Raw genomic sequence first — 12,880 nt, 5'->3', positions numbered from 1 at the left:
AAAAACAACTATAAACAGCAGTAAACGGTATTAAACTACATTTCAGTCAAACAAAAAGAAAGGAGGAAAGTGTATTTGCCTTGTTGCCCAGGTTGACATTGGCCTGCTTGGAAATGAGCAGTGAGACCATGTCTGCTTGACCCTCCTGGGAAGCCAAGTGCAGTGGCGTGATTCCCTGTAAGGATTCAGCATTGGCGGAGGCTCCGTGCTGCAGCAGACTATTGGCCACCTCCAACTGGTTCTGCTTGGAGGCAATGTGGAGAGGAGTGTAGCCATTCTAGGGTAAAGAGAATTATCTCTAGTTATTTCAGTGTAAGTATGTCCTTGTGGCCTGATCAACAACCGGTTTATATTAATGTGCTCATTCTAATATGCTATCATTTCCATAGTAATGCGTATAATAGATGCTCCAGATAATAAGACTAATAATAAGACCTTAATAAACAGATTAAAAAACAAGACAGTTATTTAGCAAGGAGGTATAAAAGTGAAACCACTAGTTAAAATGCGTCTATTCTGCATTCTTTTTTAAAACTTTAATTTCAGTAATTGAAATTCAATAATTCGATCATTTATTTTTCGTTATCATCAGTAACCTGAACAGTAACAGTTTTTTTGCACTTCACCTTTTGCCATAATGGCAGCGCACTTGAGCGAGCATGGACTCCGCTAGTTTGTAAAACCTGATGATTCGTGTTATATCAAACTCATTGGAGTGTCATCTGAACGCATGCTATAAATGGAAGGGATAAGACTCAAGGAAAGCTGTTTTGTGCAAGGCAGTTAACATGGTCAATAGCACAAGTTTGCTTACATTTAAACAGCGACCTAGAAATAGTACAGAAGCTTGACTAGTAAATATCGACTACAGTATACTGAAAGTTTAATTTCTTTGTCTTAAATATATCAAAATTCGAAAATTTTCCGTTTATTTCCAATTTTTAAAAGAAATCGAATGGGGGTTTGAATGTGGTTTCAGACTTTTGGACCCCACTGTATATCAAGATACTGATAGCTGAAGCTGAACTGAAGCTGTTTGTAAGGACAGTAAGGAGTCTCCAGTGTCATGCAGTGTCACTGTAAAAATCCTGATTCCAACAGAAAGAATAAGAATGGTTTGTGAAGATATGACTGATTATAGCTATTATAATATGATAAAAAGGAGCGAATGTGTTTCACGGGCATTCTTGAATGAACAACAACAACAACAATAATAATAATAATAATAATAATAATAATAAATGACTTTTTGGATTCTAGTTCTGGATTCTGATGTCACTGTAAAGTTCTGCTCACTCTCGCTGCGCTGTGTGGAGATCCGCCCTTGCTAACCAGTAAGTTTACCACGTCCAGGTTGTTGTGATGGACAGCTACATGCAATGGCGTGAGTCCATTCTAGAGGAGAAGATGAATACAGCAAACAGAAGGGTTTTATATGGGAGCACAGGCAAAGACAACACAGCTTTTACATATGTGTTTCCATAAAATCTTAGAGTGAAGATAATAATGTAACTCAGCGACTACCGGACACTAATGATTGCGTATAGGACCGCCCGTAAATGTGAATCTTCCTGCTGAAGGCATATTGAAACTTAATATGGTGAACTTATATTGTGAACCCTGGCTAATGCGGTAGTCAGAGAATACAAATAGCTCAAAAAACACAAAACAGCACAGTATGTATATATGTATGTATTTACTTATTTACAAATTTTATTGAACTAGTTCTTCCATGGCCGTGAGGATAGACGTAAAGAGCTGCACGACTGCTACAGAAGATAAAAGCTGAGACGCATAAATCTGTATGTTTGGATTGTTGTTCATTACAATTGTTATCCCATCGATTAGTGTGACTGAGCCAAAAGCTGTCGTTCCTCTGCTAAAGATAACCATCTGGTGCACAAGAAGGAAACCTGAGATTAACCTGTCAAAATATCCAAACACACACTTGATAGAGATGTTTCCATTATAAGAGGTCCTGCCTTACATGTCAGATTAAATAGTTTTTTTTGTCCTGTCTAATGCACACTAGAAATACAGACTTAAAGCACTGTAGATTTGTATTATAACATTCAAACAACTCACTAACATTAATGATGAGATTCAGTACGAATAATAATATAAATAAGACTAGGGTTAGGGTTAGTATACACACCTTGCCTGCAGTATTTGGGTTTGCACCTCTCTCAAGTAGCAACTCTGCCACGTCCTCCTTTCCATATTTTGCTGCCATATGGAGTGGAGTAAAGCCTTTCTACAAAGATATCATATTAAAAGGTAAATTAATATATCTATTAAAAATAGATATGCTTTATTTACAGTGCAGGAGATCAGTATTGGATGCTTCAACATTTTTTTTTCAGTAAATATATTTCCAATGAGGCTGTTCACATGAAATTTTCACCAGACTTCAGTATTAACTCAAGAAATGTAGAAATATAAAGAATTCACAACATTGAAGTTCATAAATTAAGTTATGTGCAATAAAGTGGAATGACACGGGAAAAAAGTATTGAACACATTAAGAAAAAGCAGTTCTCCAAGGCAAGGAACCAGTTGAAATCTGAAATCTAATTATACCCCCTGTGTGTGCAAATTAATATCATCTGGGTTTGTAAATTGATGGTTAACTGCCGCTTGATCAGATCTTATGTTATCCTCAGCAGACAACAAAGGGCAGAAAGGAGCTGAAGCTTACTTTCGTCAGCTTGGTCTGCTGGGCATTCATGTCAAGGAGGATCCGGGCAGTCTGTGTATGCCCCTCCCTGGCGGCGATGTGCAGCGGAGTGTGTCCAGCCATGGTGGTAGAATTTGGGTTGGCCTTGTGCTCCAGCAGGAGCTTCACTAGTTCTTTGTGGCCCATGCGGGCGGCGCAGTGCAATGGGGTCTGGTCATCCTAAAAGAAGCATGGGGTCTTTAAATCATTTGGAAGTCATATAATAAATACATAGTCTCCATGTTCTACAAGTAGAGAGCAGTTTAGCTACAGCTTAGCGATTCTAAATCACGAGTAGTCTGTAGTTTGCGAATTGCAATTGCAGAGTAGATTCCCAAAACTGATATTCTCCCTAACCAAGTCCATCACTGATCTTAAATACATTTGCTTGTACTGTTACTATCAGTCCATAAAGGATTTCGCTGAGTTTTTTTTTTTTTTTTGTGGTTGTTGATTTGCTGCGGCTTTTTTTTTTTTTTTTTTAAGCATTTTTGTGCTTTTTTGTGTGTGGAAAACTACTCAAATTGGTGAAATTGCAATTGCACGAAATTGTTTTTCTCAGTTGGTTAAATGAGACCTTTTAGCTGCACTCATGTTCAATGCACGTGAATCGAAGAAGGCTTTAGCTGAATTCGTGTTGTGATGATGTCACATGACACGTCTTGGTCCAAACTTAGTAATTTAGAAAAATCACTAGCTCCTCAGAATATATGTGGAAGTTGCTCGATTTTGTGTTCATTTCAGTGTCTGCAAAATCACAGAATCCTGGAGGGACTGTACCATGTGAGGAGGCACAAGTAACATTTTTCCGGTATCATCATACAATAAAAGTACGGTAAATACAGTAAATATAAAACAGCAAACTATCTATGGGAGAGAAAAGATCTGGCACTCATAGCGTGCTCTGTATTTATAACTGGTGTCAGTGTTATCCTGTGAATTTATAATTATTAACCAATTTTATAACAGATTAACACATCTGATAACGACTCATTGGTTTTACAAAATCATGTTGCTAAGTTCTAACAAAATAAAGCTATATGCAAACAGAACTGTGTGGGTGGAGGATCGCTGTACCTTGGCTTTGGCATCCACTGGTGCTGCATTTTGCAGCAGAAACTCTGCAACATCACAGTGACCCGCTCGAGATGCCATGTGCAGGGGTGTTTCCACTTTCTATCAAAATAAACACAGCGAATCTGTTTCAGAGCTAAAGAAACGATTCAGGACAGATCATTTCCGAATGAACAACAGCATGTGTTAGCTCAGCGTTTACTGTCAGATTATACAGTATGCTGTTTCAGGAGAACATAATGAGTCTTTATTGATCACGTATACATTACAGCACAGTGAAATTCTTTTCTTCGCATACCCCAGCATGTCAGGAAGCTGGGGTCAGAGCGTAGTGTCAGCCATGATACAGCAACCCTGGAGCAGAGAATTCTCAACTGTTGGGCCCTTGCTCAAGGGCCCAACAGTGGCAGCTTGGGGGATCTTGAGCGAGGCCTCTCTGCTCCAGTTGCGCTGTCTCATGGTAGTGAGTGGCAAACAGTGGCAGCTTGGCAGTGCTGGGGCTTGAACACCCAACCTTCTGATCAGTAACCCAGAGCTTTAACTGCTAAGCCACCACATGCTCTCGTTAAACGCCGGAGCTTACAGTAGTCTGTGTCTGGATTGCTGTTATTTGGAATTTCTACCTGCTGCTGGACAATTGAAATGAAATCCTTGACAGTCTTCCAGGAAATATCTGCTGTAACGATGAAGCGTAACCCTTTCACAGTTTTATTGTAGCCTTATAGTCTAGATTTTGTGACTCACCACATTCGAGGCATTTGGAGAGGCTCCTTTTTGCAGCAGGATCTTCACTATGTTCAGATGACCCATGAAGGAGGCCACATGGAGTGGGGTTAACCCCGACTGTCTCACACACACACACACACACACACACACACAATCACTGGGTAATGAAATTCATTATAAATGAATCAACATCGCCATAGTCTTGACATAGTCTTTTTTACAGTTTTGACGGATAGGGTACAATTACATTACTGTTAATTATACAAGGATACAAATGAAATCACAGACACATTCAAAATGTACAAAGAAATGAGTATGTGTACGTAGTGTTTAAATAGTCCATGATACTAAAATCTATTATCTAATGAAAGTATCAGGGTTGAGCAATGCATTATATCATGAGGTATCAATGAGAATCATAATAAGATATCATATGGGGCACAATATTACACATGCATGCACACACACACACACACACACACACACACACACACACAATTAAAGGCCGAGAGGCAGCTGCATTCATGACTTCAAGTCCATCATGCCCTACTGGGTACCATGTTTCCTCTGAAAACATGCGAAACAGAGGACGTTACAACCCTTTCATTCAAACCAAAAACACAAAAACGAAGGGTTCTGTCATCTGTACTTTTGTACACTTTATTTGGACAATGTGTGCTTAGTCAGTTTCATTTTCGTTTCTTCTCCAAAGCCTTTCAGGATGATAGAGTAAATAGTCCACCTCGTTCACATTCATTACCCCCACCACTGTATTGCCCATTGTCATGTAGATCAGAGAAGGAACTCTGAACAACAGTTCCCAGCAGCCACTGCACCTCGCTGCATCACAGTCCCTTGTTCTTGCTTTGTGTTTTGTTTTGCTATTAACTAAAAGCAAATCTGCACTTGCATCCGTCTCCGACCTTGAATTCGTGACACCCATGCTCTTATCAGCTTTGGATGCAAAGACCGTTACAGAGCTGTTACAGATGTGTCAGCAACACGGGCTGAATAAGATCAAATCTAAGGGGCGTTTCACACTGTGTAATCTCCTGACATGACTCACTGATAGGCTGGACGAATCTAAAATCTGGGATAGAAAGAAATCAGCTGCAGCCTCACTGATTCAAACCGTTCTGTGTATCTTTTGCGACCATTGTTGGTGCTATTTCACTTGGTTCCACATAACTCCAAATGAATCCAGTTTAAAACATTTCTTAACAGCAATTAATCTGCACGAATGCTTCTGGCACCCAACGCCACCTCCCCACGCCTCACCCTGTTTATAATGAGGATCTTGCTTGTCGTGCCGTTTTTTCCTCCCTTGCTGTATCATAGTGTGTCAACTTATATAAATTAAAAAATTGCCCCTCAATGTTTAGGAAAACTTTTTTTTTTTTAAATTTTCATGTTGTATTTTTCTGCTTTTTTGCTTGAGCTCATTCCAAAGCACTTTGTCGCAAAGCCATACTGAACTTAGCATACTTTGCTTGAGCTTGCAAGATAATTAAGTTGTGTCTTCATACATTTGGCAAACAGATTTTTATTATATTGGATAGTAAATCTGTGAAACGATCATGCTTATTGTTTGGCCAGCAGGCTGTTGCTATAATTCACTCCAATTGCACCATTGCAGTCCAGCCTTGTTATTTAGCTAGCTATGTAACCATAAAGATTTGCTAATCATCTCCTCAGTTCAGCAGTTAAGAGTTGTGTGAGATACTGATGGCCAGAAGTAATTACTATTAACTGACTACTTGATTTATTTATTTTGATTATTTTGATACTCATATCGAGTGCTTTGAACAGAAACATGTCTATAAAACATGTTTTAATCACATATCCATGACATGTGGAGCTCCATGTAACCACACTGTAATTGAACAACACTTTGCATATTATATAAGAACCTGGGTTCCCTGACCTCCTAAAACCTCACTTTAGCCCCTGTGTGTAGCTGCACTTTGTTGGCTGCACATTTCATACCTCTGTCACAGCTTCCAAGGATGCCGAGTGTTTTAGGAGTAGGTCCATTACGCGATTGTGATTCTTCTTACAGGCTATGTGGAGAGGTGTGAAGCCGTTCTACATAGACCATGAAAACATGATTAAATATGAAATTTAAACCATGTACACTGTGGCTCAACAAATGCGATAAATGAATACACACATGTACAGTATATATTTTCAGTGTAAGCTAGTGTGCTGTATAGGAGCTTACCAGTGCACGGGTGTTTGGCTTGGCTCCTTTGTCCAGCAGCACTTTGGCCATGCGATGGTGCCCACAGTGTGCTGCCACATGTAGGGGTGTTAGGTGGTCTAGTGTTATATCATCAATCTCGGCGTTATACTGCAAGAGCTGTCGCACACAGTCCATGTGGTCCCCCTGAGCCGCCATGTGGATTGGCGAGAGACCATTCTGTATGTGGGGTAAACAATAATAATTACAATTATATTATAATTATAATAAAAAGCCATCAGCGTTCTACTCGATTCAGTTCGGCATGTATATATTCTTAAAAAGCTTAAAATATGCACTCACTGCTTACATAACAATGAAATGTCCTGGTTTACCACATGATCATATGGAGGAAATGATGATTATTATGTGCGAATGTTAAAACCGTAACACTGTCCGTATGTTTACTTTGGTCTTGGCTTGTATGGGGGCTCCTTGGTCCAGCAGGATCTCAATTATCCTAACATGACCATTTCTTGCAGCACAGTGAAGCGGAGTCAGCTCGTCCTGTATGCAAAAAAAAAAAAAAGAAAGTAAAATGTCAAAGAAAAATGGCAAAATGATCTGAAGGTCATTTGATGTCCGAAGACAAAAGTTGAAATTGTTTTCAATAACAAGTGATGGTTTTTAATGAGTTTTGCTCCTTTATGACATTTTTCTCTTTGTGTTGTATATTTGTGTATCTCTCTTGTCTCTGTCTAACAGCATTTATAGCTTGACAGTATTCTTAGACCCTGACCTATTAAGACTAGGACTACAAAGCACTCTGGATTAGAGAGTCAAATACTGTAAATGTAAATCCATCCATTTTCCATACCAGGGTCGCAGTGGAGCCTGGAGCCTATTCCTGGAAACTCAAGGCGGGGGACACCCTGGAAGGGGTGCCAACCCATCGCAAGGTACACATACTCCACAGACAATTTGGTAATGCCAATCAGCCTACAACACATGTCTTTAGACTGGGGGAGGAAACCTGAGTACCTATAGGAAAACCCCGAAGCACAGGGAGAACATAAAAACTCCGCACACACAGGGTGGAGGCGGGATTTGAACCCCCACCCTTGGAGGTGTGAGACAAACGTGCTAACCATTAAGTCACCGTGCCCCTGTAAAGGCCCCAGTAACATCCCCTGTAAAGACCCCAGTAACAGCCCCAGTGACGGCCCCAGTGACGGCCCCAGTAAAAGCCTCAGTGATGGCCCCAGTAAAGGCCCCAGTGACGGCCCCAGTGACGGCCAGAGTGAAGGCCCCAGTGATGGCCCCAGTAATGGCCCCAATAAGTAAATGTAAACATAAAATCAAAATGCAATGTATCAAAGCCATCTGCAATGTTTTGTATTGCTGAACAGTTTATCTTTACTTTAGTCTTGGCATCAATTGTTGCACCACGGTCCAGCAGAAGCCTGACCATTACCACGTTCCCTCTCCTGGATGCAATGTGCAGCGGTGTAATCCCATTCTGCAAGAAAGACAGTTTAGGATCATGCCGTCAACTGCAATGCAGCAGCAAAATGAGTGCTTTAGGGATGCGTTCAAGAAAGATACCTTGGGAGTGAAGTTCACATTGGCGCCTCGGTTTATCAGCAGCTGGGCAATGTTCACATTCTCATAATGTGCTGCAATATGGAGTGGCGTGAAGCCTGTCTGCAAGGAATCATGGGAAAGGAAAGCATATAAAACAGATATAGTACAATCTCTTATTATACAGACAGGAAAATTTTGACCCGAGAGCATCAGTTGCTGCATGTCTTTGAAATTATCGCTTAGCCATAATGTTTTGATTCAAGTAAAACAAGCAGCATACTGACACACACACACACACACACACACACACACACACACACACACAAACCTTGCTTAGTACATCAGGATTGGGGTCATTCTGCAGAAGCACAGCGGCAGTGCGGGTGTCATCGTTGCGCGCTGCTATGTGCAGTGCAGGAAGGCGAACCTTTCCCTTGGTGCCATGGTTGATAAGCAGGGCCACTACATTCTCATGACCCTGCTGAAGAGCCACAGCTAATGGCGTAAAGCCGTCCTAAGAGATGGTGAGGAAAAAAAAGGAAGATAACATCACTGTTTTTCACAAACATACTGTACTTGATCTGGATCCTGGGAACACTGGGAACGAGGCAGAACTACACCCTTGACATCTCACACTCTTATTCACTCTTACCAATCCTCCAACGGGCATGTTTTTGGAAGGGGGGCAAAGCAGAGATCCTAGAGGAAACACACACGGACATAGGGAGAACGTGCAACACCAGACAGTCCCAAACAGGCAGTAACCTGAGCTCGGGATCAAACTGGGGACCCTGGAGCTCTACTGTAAGACTACCCTGTAACACTATCCACTGCGCACCAGTGCACCAATCCATAAACGTACATCTGACACCAAATTTAAATATACCTCGGTTGGAATGCTCTGATTGGCTCCATTGTCCAAAAGGAACTTCACGACCTCTAGATGATTCTCTTGTGCTGCCATGTAGAGTGGAGTGAAGCCCTTCTGTTGTAGACAAATGAACAGACATATACAAATTAGGGAATTTTTTTTTGCAAAAATGTTGTTTTTTTGTCGCTGTATTTCTGTGACTAATGCTGATTAACAATCTGTAACTTATTTGATGATGATATGGTACTAGGGTTGTGATCCATCATCTGAGCATTACATGAAGCTGCCATTTACTGCACCTAAGTGCTTTTGTAAAGAGCGAACCTGGGACTGGGCATTGACGTTAGCTCCATAGTTAACCAGCTCGGTGACCACTTGCTCTTGTCCAGCCAATGCAGCAATGTGGAGGGCAGTGTTGCCTTTCTGCACAGAAACCGAAAAAAGTGATCTAAAAATGAGATCAAGGCAAATTTGCCGAACTAAGGATAAAAAAGGTAATATTTTAGGTTCTAGCACTAGAATTTAGAGCTATAATGAAGTGTGAGCGGTTTTGTAGCTAAGGATTAGCAGAGGTCTCTTTACCTTAGTTGTGGTCTCCAGTACAATGCCGTTGTGCAGTAGTTCCAGCACCATTTTAACATGGCCTTCTTTTGAGGCCAAGTGTAACCCATTGAGTCCATTCTGTAGAGGTGAGAAAGAACAGAGTAGACCTCACACTGGAGGCTCCATTACGTTGGATCACACACCCCAGAGAGCCAGCGCCACAAGATGCCCGATGCTCTTGGGATCACGCGGGCAATTATTGTGGCAAATGATACTTCACTTAAGAAAACATAGTACTTCCGCACTTTACTGTATATAACGACACTCATAAATCAATGGCCATGATGCTGAGAGTGATGGTGATGAAGGGGCGGGATGGCAGGTTGGTGGTCTCTCCGCCGGGAAGAATACAAGCCGTGTGGGATAGGTCTAACCTCACACAGCCTTCCTTCATCGACACCGGACATGTGAGGTTGGACCTTTCTCACATCGCTAATATTATCCCCCTCTGAGTCCAGAGACCACTCACCCCATCAGACAGAAAAAAAAAAATGAAGACACAATGAGCAAGATCGACGGAGAATGCGTGGAGACATACAGAGACAAAATCAGTGATGAGTCACACAGAGGATGTTTCAGTGACTGAATCAGTTGTCTATGAAAGATGCTGTTGGTCATTTTCCCCATAAACACGCGCAGAAGATCGACCCGTAGCAGCACCAAGGCAGTACACCATGGACTTTTTTCTTGTAGTAAATGCATGTCACCAGAAGGGGTCTCTTGATGCCAAGAGTTATTCTTGTAAGCCCCAAGGACTATTTTATCATCAATTAAATGTCTTGATTGTTCTGCCCATTCTGCAGTAAATCATCAAGTAATCTATGTTTTAGTGATTATTATCGTTCTATTCTGAATGGCTTCTAACGTTGTAATAATTCAGATATCAATGCCATTGCTTACAATTGGTCCTACACCTGATAACCACTCATTTTATTATGACAGTGTCATAGAAAGACATTTCACACTACTGTATTCTTGTATAAAGGTACACAGCAATGTCAGCTTGGAATGGCTTTATCCTTATTGCTTAATTCACGTGTGTCTGAGACGTCACGCAGTTTTCATATCGTAGCTGGTGCTGAACTGAGTACGTGCTGCTGCATACTAATGAATCTACTGTACTTCACTGTACAAAACACTACACTGTGAAGCGTGCAGGTTGAAACCTTAATCCTCCACATATACAATGAGCCTAAAACCAACTATTGCTGATGTAACTAACAATTAGTAAGCACTAGCGTTGCCACTTAGCACGGCAGACGACATTAACTCCCAGTTTTGTTGTTCACATTAGCATTTGTTTGAATTAGCGCAGTTGGTTTCTAGAATATTCAGACACTTTTGCTGTTTACACTCGCGTAGCTTGCTCAGGAAGTGAACGTTTTTTTCGTTGTAGCACTACATTTGAGTGAGCTGCACCGGGTTGTGATACCCATTCACAAGAACGTACTTGCTGAGAGTTTGATTAATGTCCTCAGAGATAAATATAGCTGTGTGTTTTCATCCCCACAAACACTGTTTTTAAACCCTCCAGATTTGTGCTGACCCACCACAGAGGTGGGCCACGGTGAGGGAGGAGGTGGAAATGAACAAAGGAAGTGCACATATACACACACATATACCTACATGTATGTGAATACATCCACGCTCAAACAGCACATACGGGCTCCCTCATTAAGCAGAATATATTATTCTGCCACTTGTTTGTGATGGTGTGTGTCTGTGCATTAATGATAAGACTCCCACTTCACAGGCTCACACCCTGTTTTTCATTTTATCACGCATATTGTACGTGTCAGGAGACGGGGAAACTCCCTATTCCCCGGCAAAACACTTTTACAAGAGTTGTCACGCCCACTGATATCACGGCACAGGTCATCACCTGACGATGAACGATGATTTCAACATTCAATGGGATCAAAACTGTACTTATGGGCCGATCGATTATCGATTATCGCTCAAATTCGACCTCAAACATTGTAACTGAAAATAAATCGCTGGTAGGAACCTTCTTAGGAGTTCAAGAACGGCGTGAGACGGATGGTTGAGAAAGGCCAGAGTAATACATTAAGACAAAATGGATACTGATGAGCGTTACGTCTCAGCAATAACAGTTCAACACCATCCACGTTTCCATGAATAAGCATTGATTTTTTCTTCTTCCCCACAACACCGCGTGTTCCTTTAATCCTCCGACTGGATTTCAGTATTCCAGCTCAGCACTCTCGCACTGATGCAACGTACTGAAATATTTAGCAGCAAATACGGCGAGAATGGAGTTTTACGACGCGTCACTGAAAATTATAACCCGAGACCAGAACGGAAGATCAAGGTCGTATGCAGAACATTTCATGCTTAACAGATTGTGAGCTTCAGGGAAATCATCAGCCATGTACCAGCTAGTTTTGCTTAATGGTTTGATGGAAACTGATATGGCACACGTTTACAGACGTGGAGACGACCCTCACCTGATTGGCTGTGTTGATATCGAGACCATTCTTGATGTGGTCAAGAGCCTTTTCCAGGTTACCTGAGCGGGCAGCACGTAGGAAACTGGTAGCAGCGTCAGTCTGAGACAGATATACAGACATACAGAGAGGTGGGAATAACAAGAGTGAACTTATTTGCGTAACTAATCTGGTAATTAAGGGATCACATAGTGTCATGTTTCCTCTGAGATCCCAAAGACAAAAGGACTCACAAGAGGACCATTGTAGCTATTCGGTGTTATGACATTTAAGACGTAACGACTCAATACTTGACACCTAGCATTCACAGAAACCACACAACACTATAATAAAAACAACAACAACAACAACAATACATAAAAATGAGAAAAACAGTACTGTTAAGGTATGAGATCACCACCATTAATAACAGCAAGGCACAGATTACAGGGATAAACATGAGAACGATCCACGGACACAACACAAGGTGCTTTCAGAATGACTCGAGGTGCTTTTCGGAAAAGACCTTGGTCAAGACACCACACAGAGAATCACATGAATTAAAGACTTGACAGTCAGTCAACAAACCATACCACAGTTCAAAGGTCAGGGTGCTACTTACAATTATCCAGTGCTCGCCCCTTGTAGCAAAAGGATTAAATCTGATTTGTTTGAGTGAT

The 12,880-nt window shown here is 41.3% G+C and overlaps 1 protein-coding gene across 1 annotated transcript in view; it reads right to left on the bottom strand.

Annotated features, from left to right (window-relative positions):
- The window catches only part of ank1a (ankyrin 1, erythrocytic a), a 53,050-nt gene extending 40,691 nt beyond the window's left edge, over positions 1-12,359 (bottom strand). Inside the window, exons 1-16 of the mRNA XM_047149834.2 lie at positions 12,222-12,359; positions 9,733-9,831; positions 9,475-9,573; positions 9,166-9,264; positions 8,608-8,793; positions 8,301-8,399; positions 8,116-8,214; positions 7,164-7,262; positions 6,738-6,935; positions 6,503-6,601; positions 4,535-4,633; positions 3,794-3,892; positions 2,699-2,896; positions 2,156-2,254; positions 1,297-1,395; positions 80-277 (exon numbers count right to left, since the gene is read on the bottom strand). Coding sequence (XP_047005790.2) covers positions 80-277; positions 1,297-1,395; positions 2,156-2,254; positions 2,699-2,896; positions 3,794-3,892; positions 4,535-4,633; positions 6,503-6,601; positions 6,738-6,935; positions 7,164-7,262; positions 8,116-8,214; positions 8,301-8,399; positions 8,608-8,793; positions 9,166-9,264; positions 9,475-9,573; positions 9,733-9,831; positions 12,222-12,344 — 1,992 coding nt within the window. The 5' untranslated portion in view covers positions 12,345-12,359. The remainder of the gene's footprint in view (positions 1-79; positions 278-1,296; positions 1,396-2,155; positions 2,255-2,698; positions 2,897-3,793; positions 3,893-4,534; positions 4,634-6,502; positions 6,602-6,737; positions 6,936-7,163; positions 7,263-8,115; positions 8,215-8,300; positions 8,400-8,607; positions 8,794-9,165; positions 9,265-9,474; positions 9,574-9,732; positions 9,832-12,221) is intronic.
- Positions 12,360-12,880: the final 521 nt, after the last annotated feature.

Source organism: Ictalurus punctatus, chromosome 22 (genome assembly GCF_001660625.3).
Source record: "Ictalurus punctatus breed USDA103 chromosome 22, Coco_2.0, whole genome shotgun sequence".
NCBI lineage: Eukaryota > Metazoa > Chordata > Actinopteri > Siluriformes > Ictaluridae > Ictalurus > Ictalurus punctatus.
The sequence above is the reverse complement of the archived record's forward strand: the minus strand, read 5'-3'. Positions and strand labels throughout refer to the sequence as shown.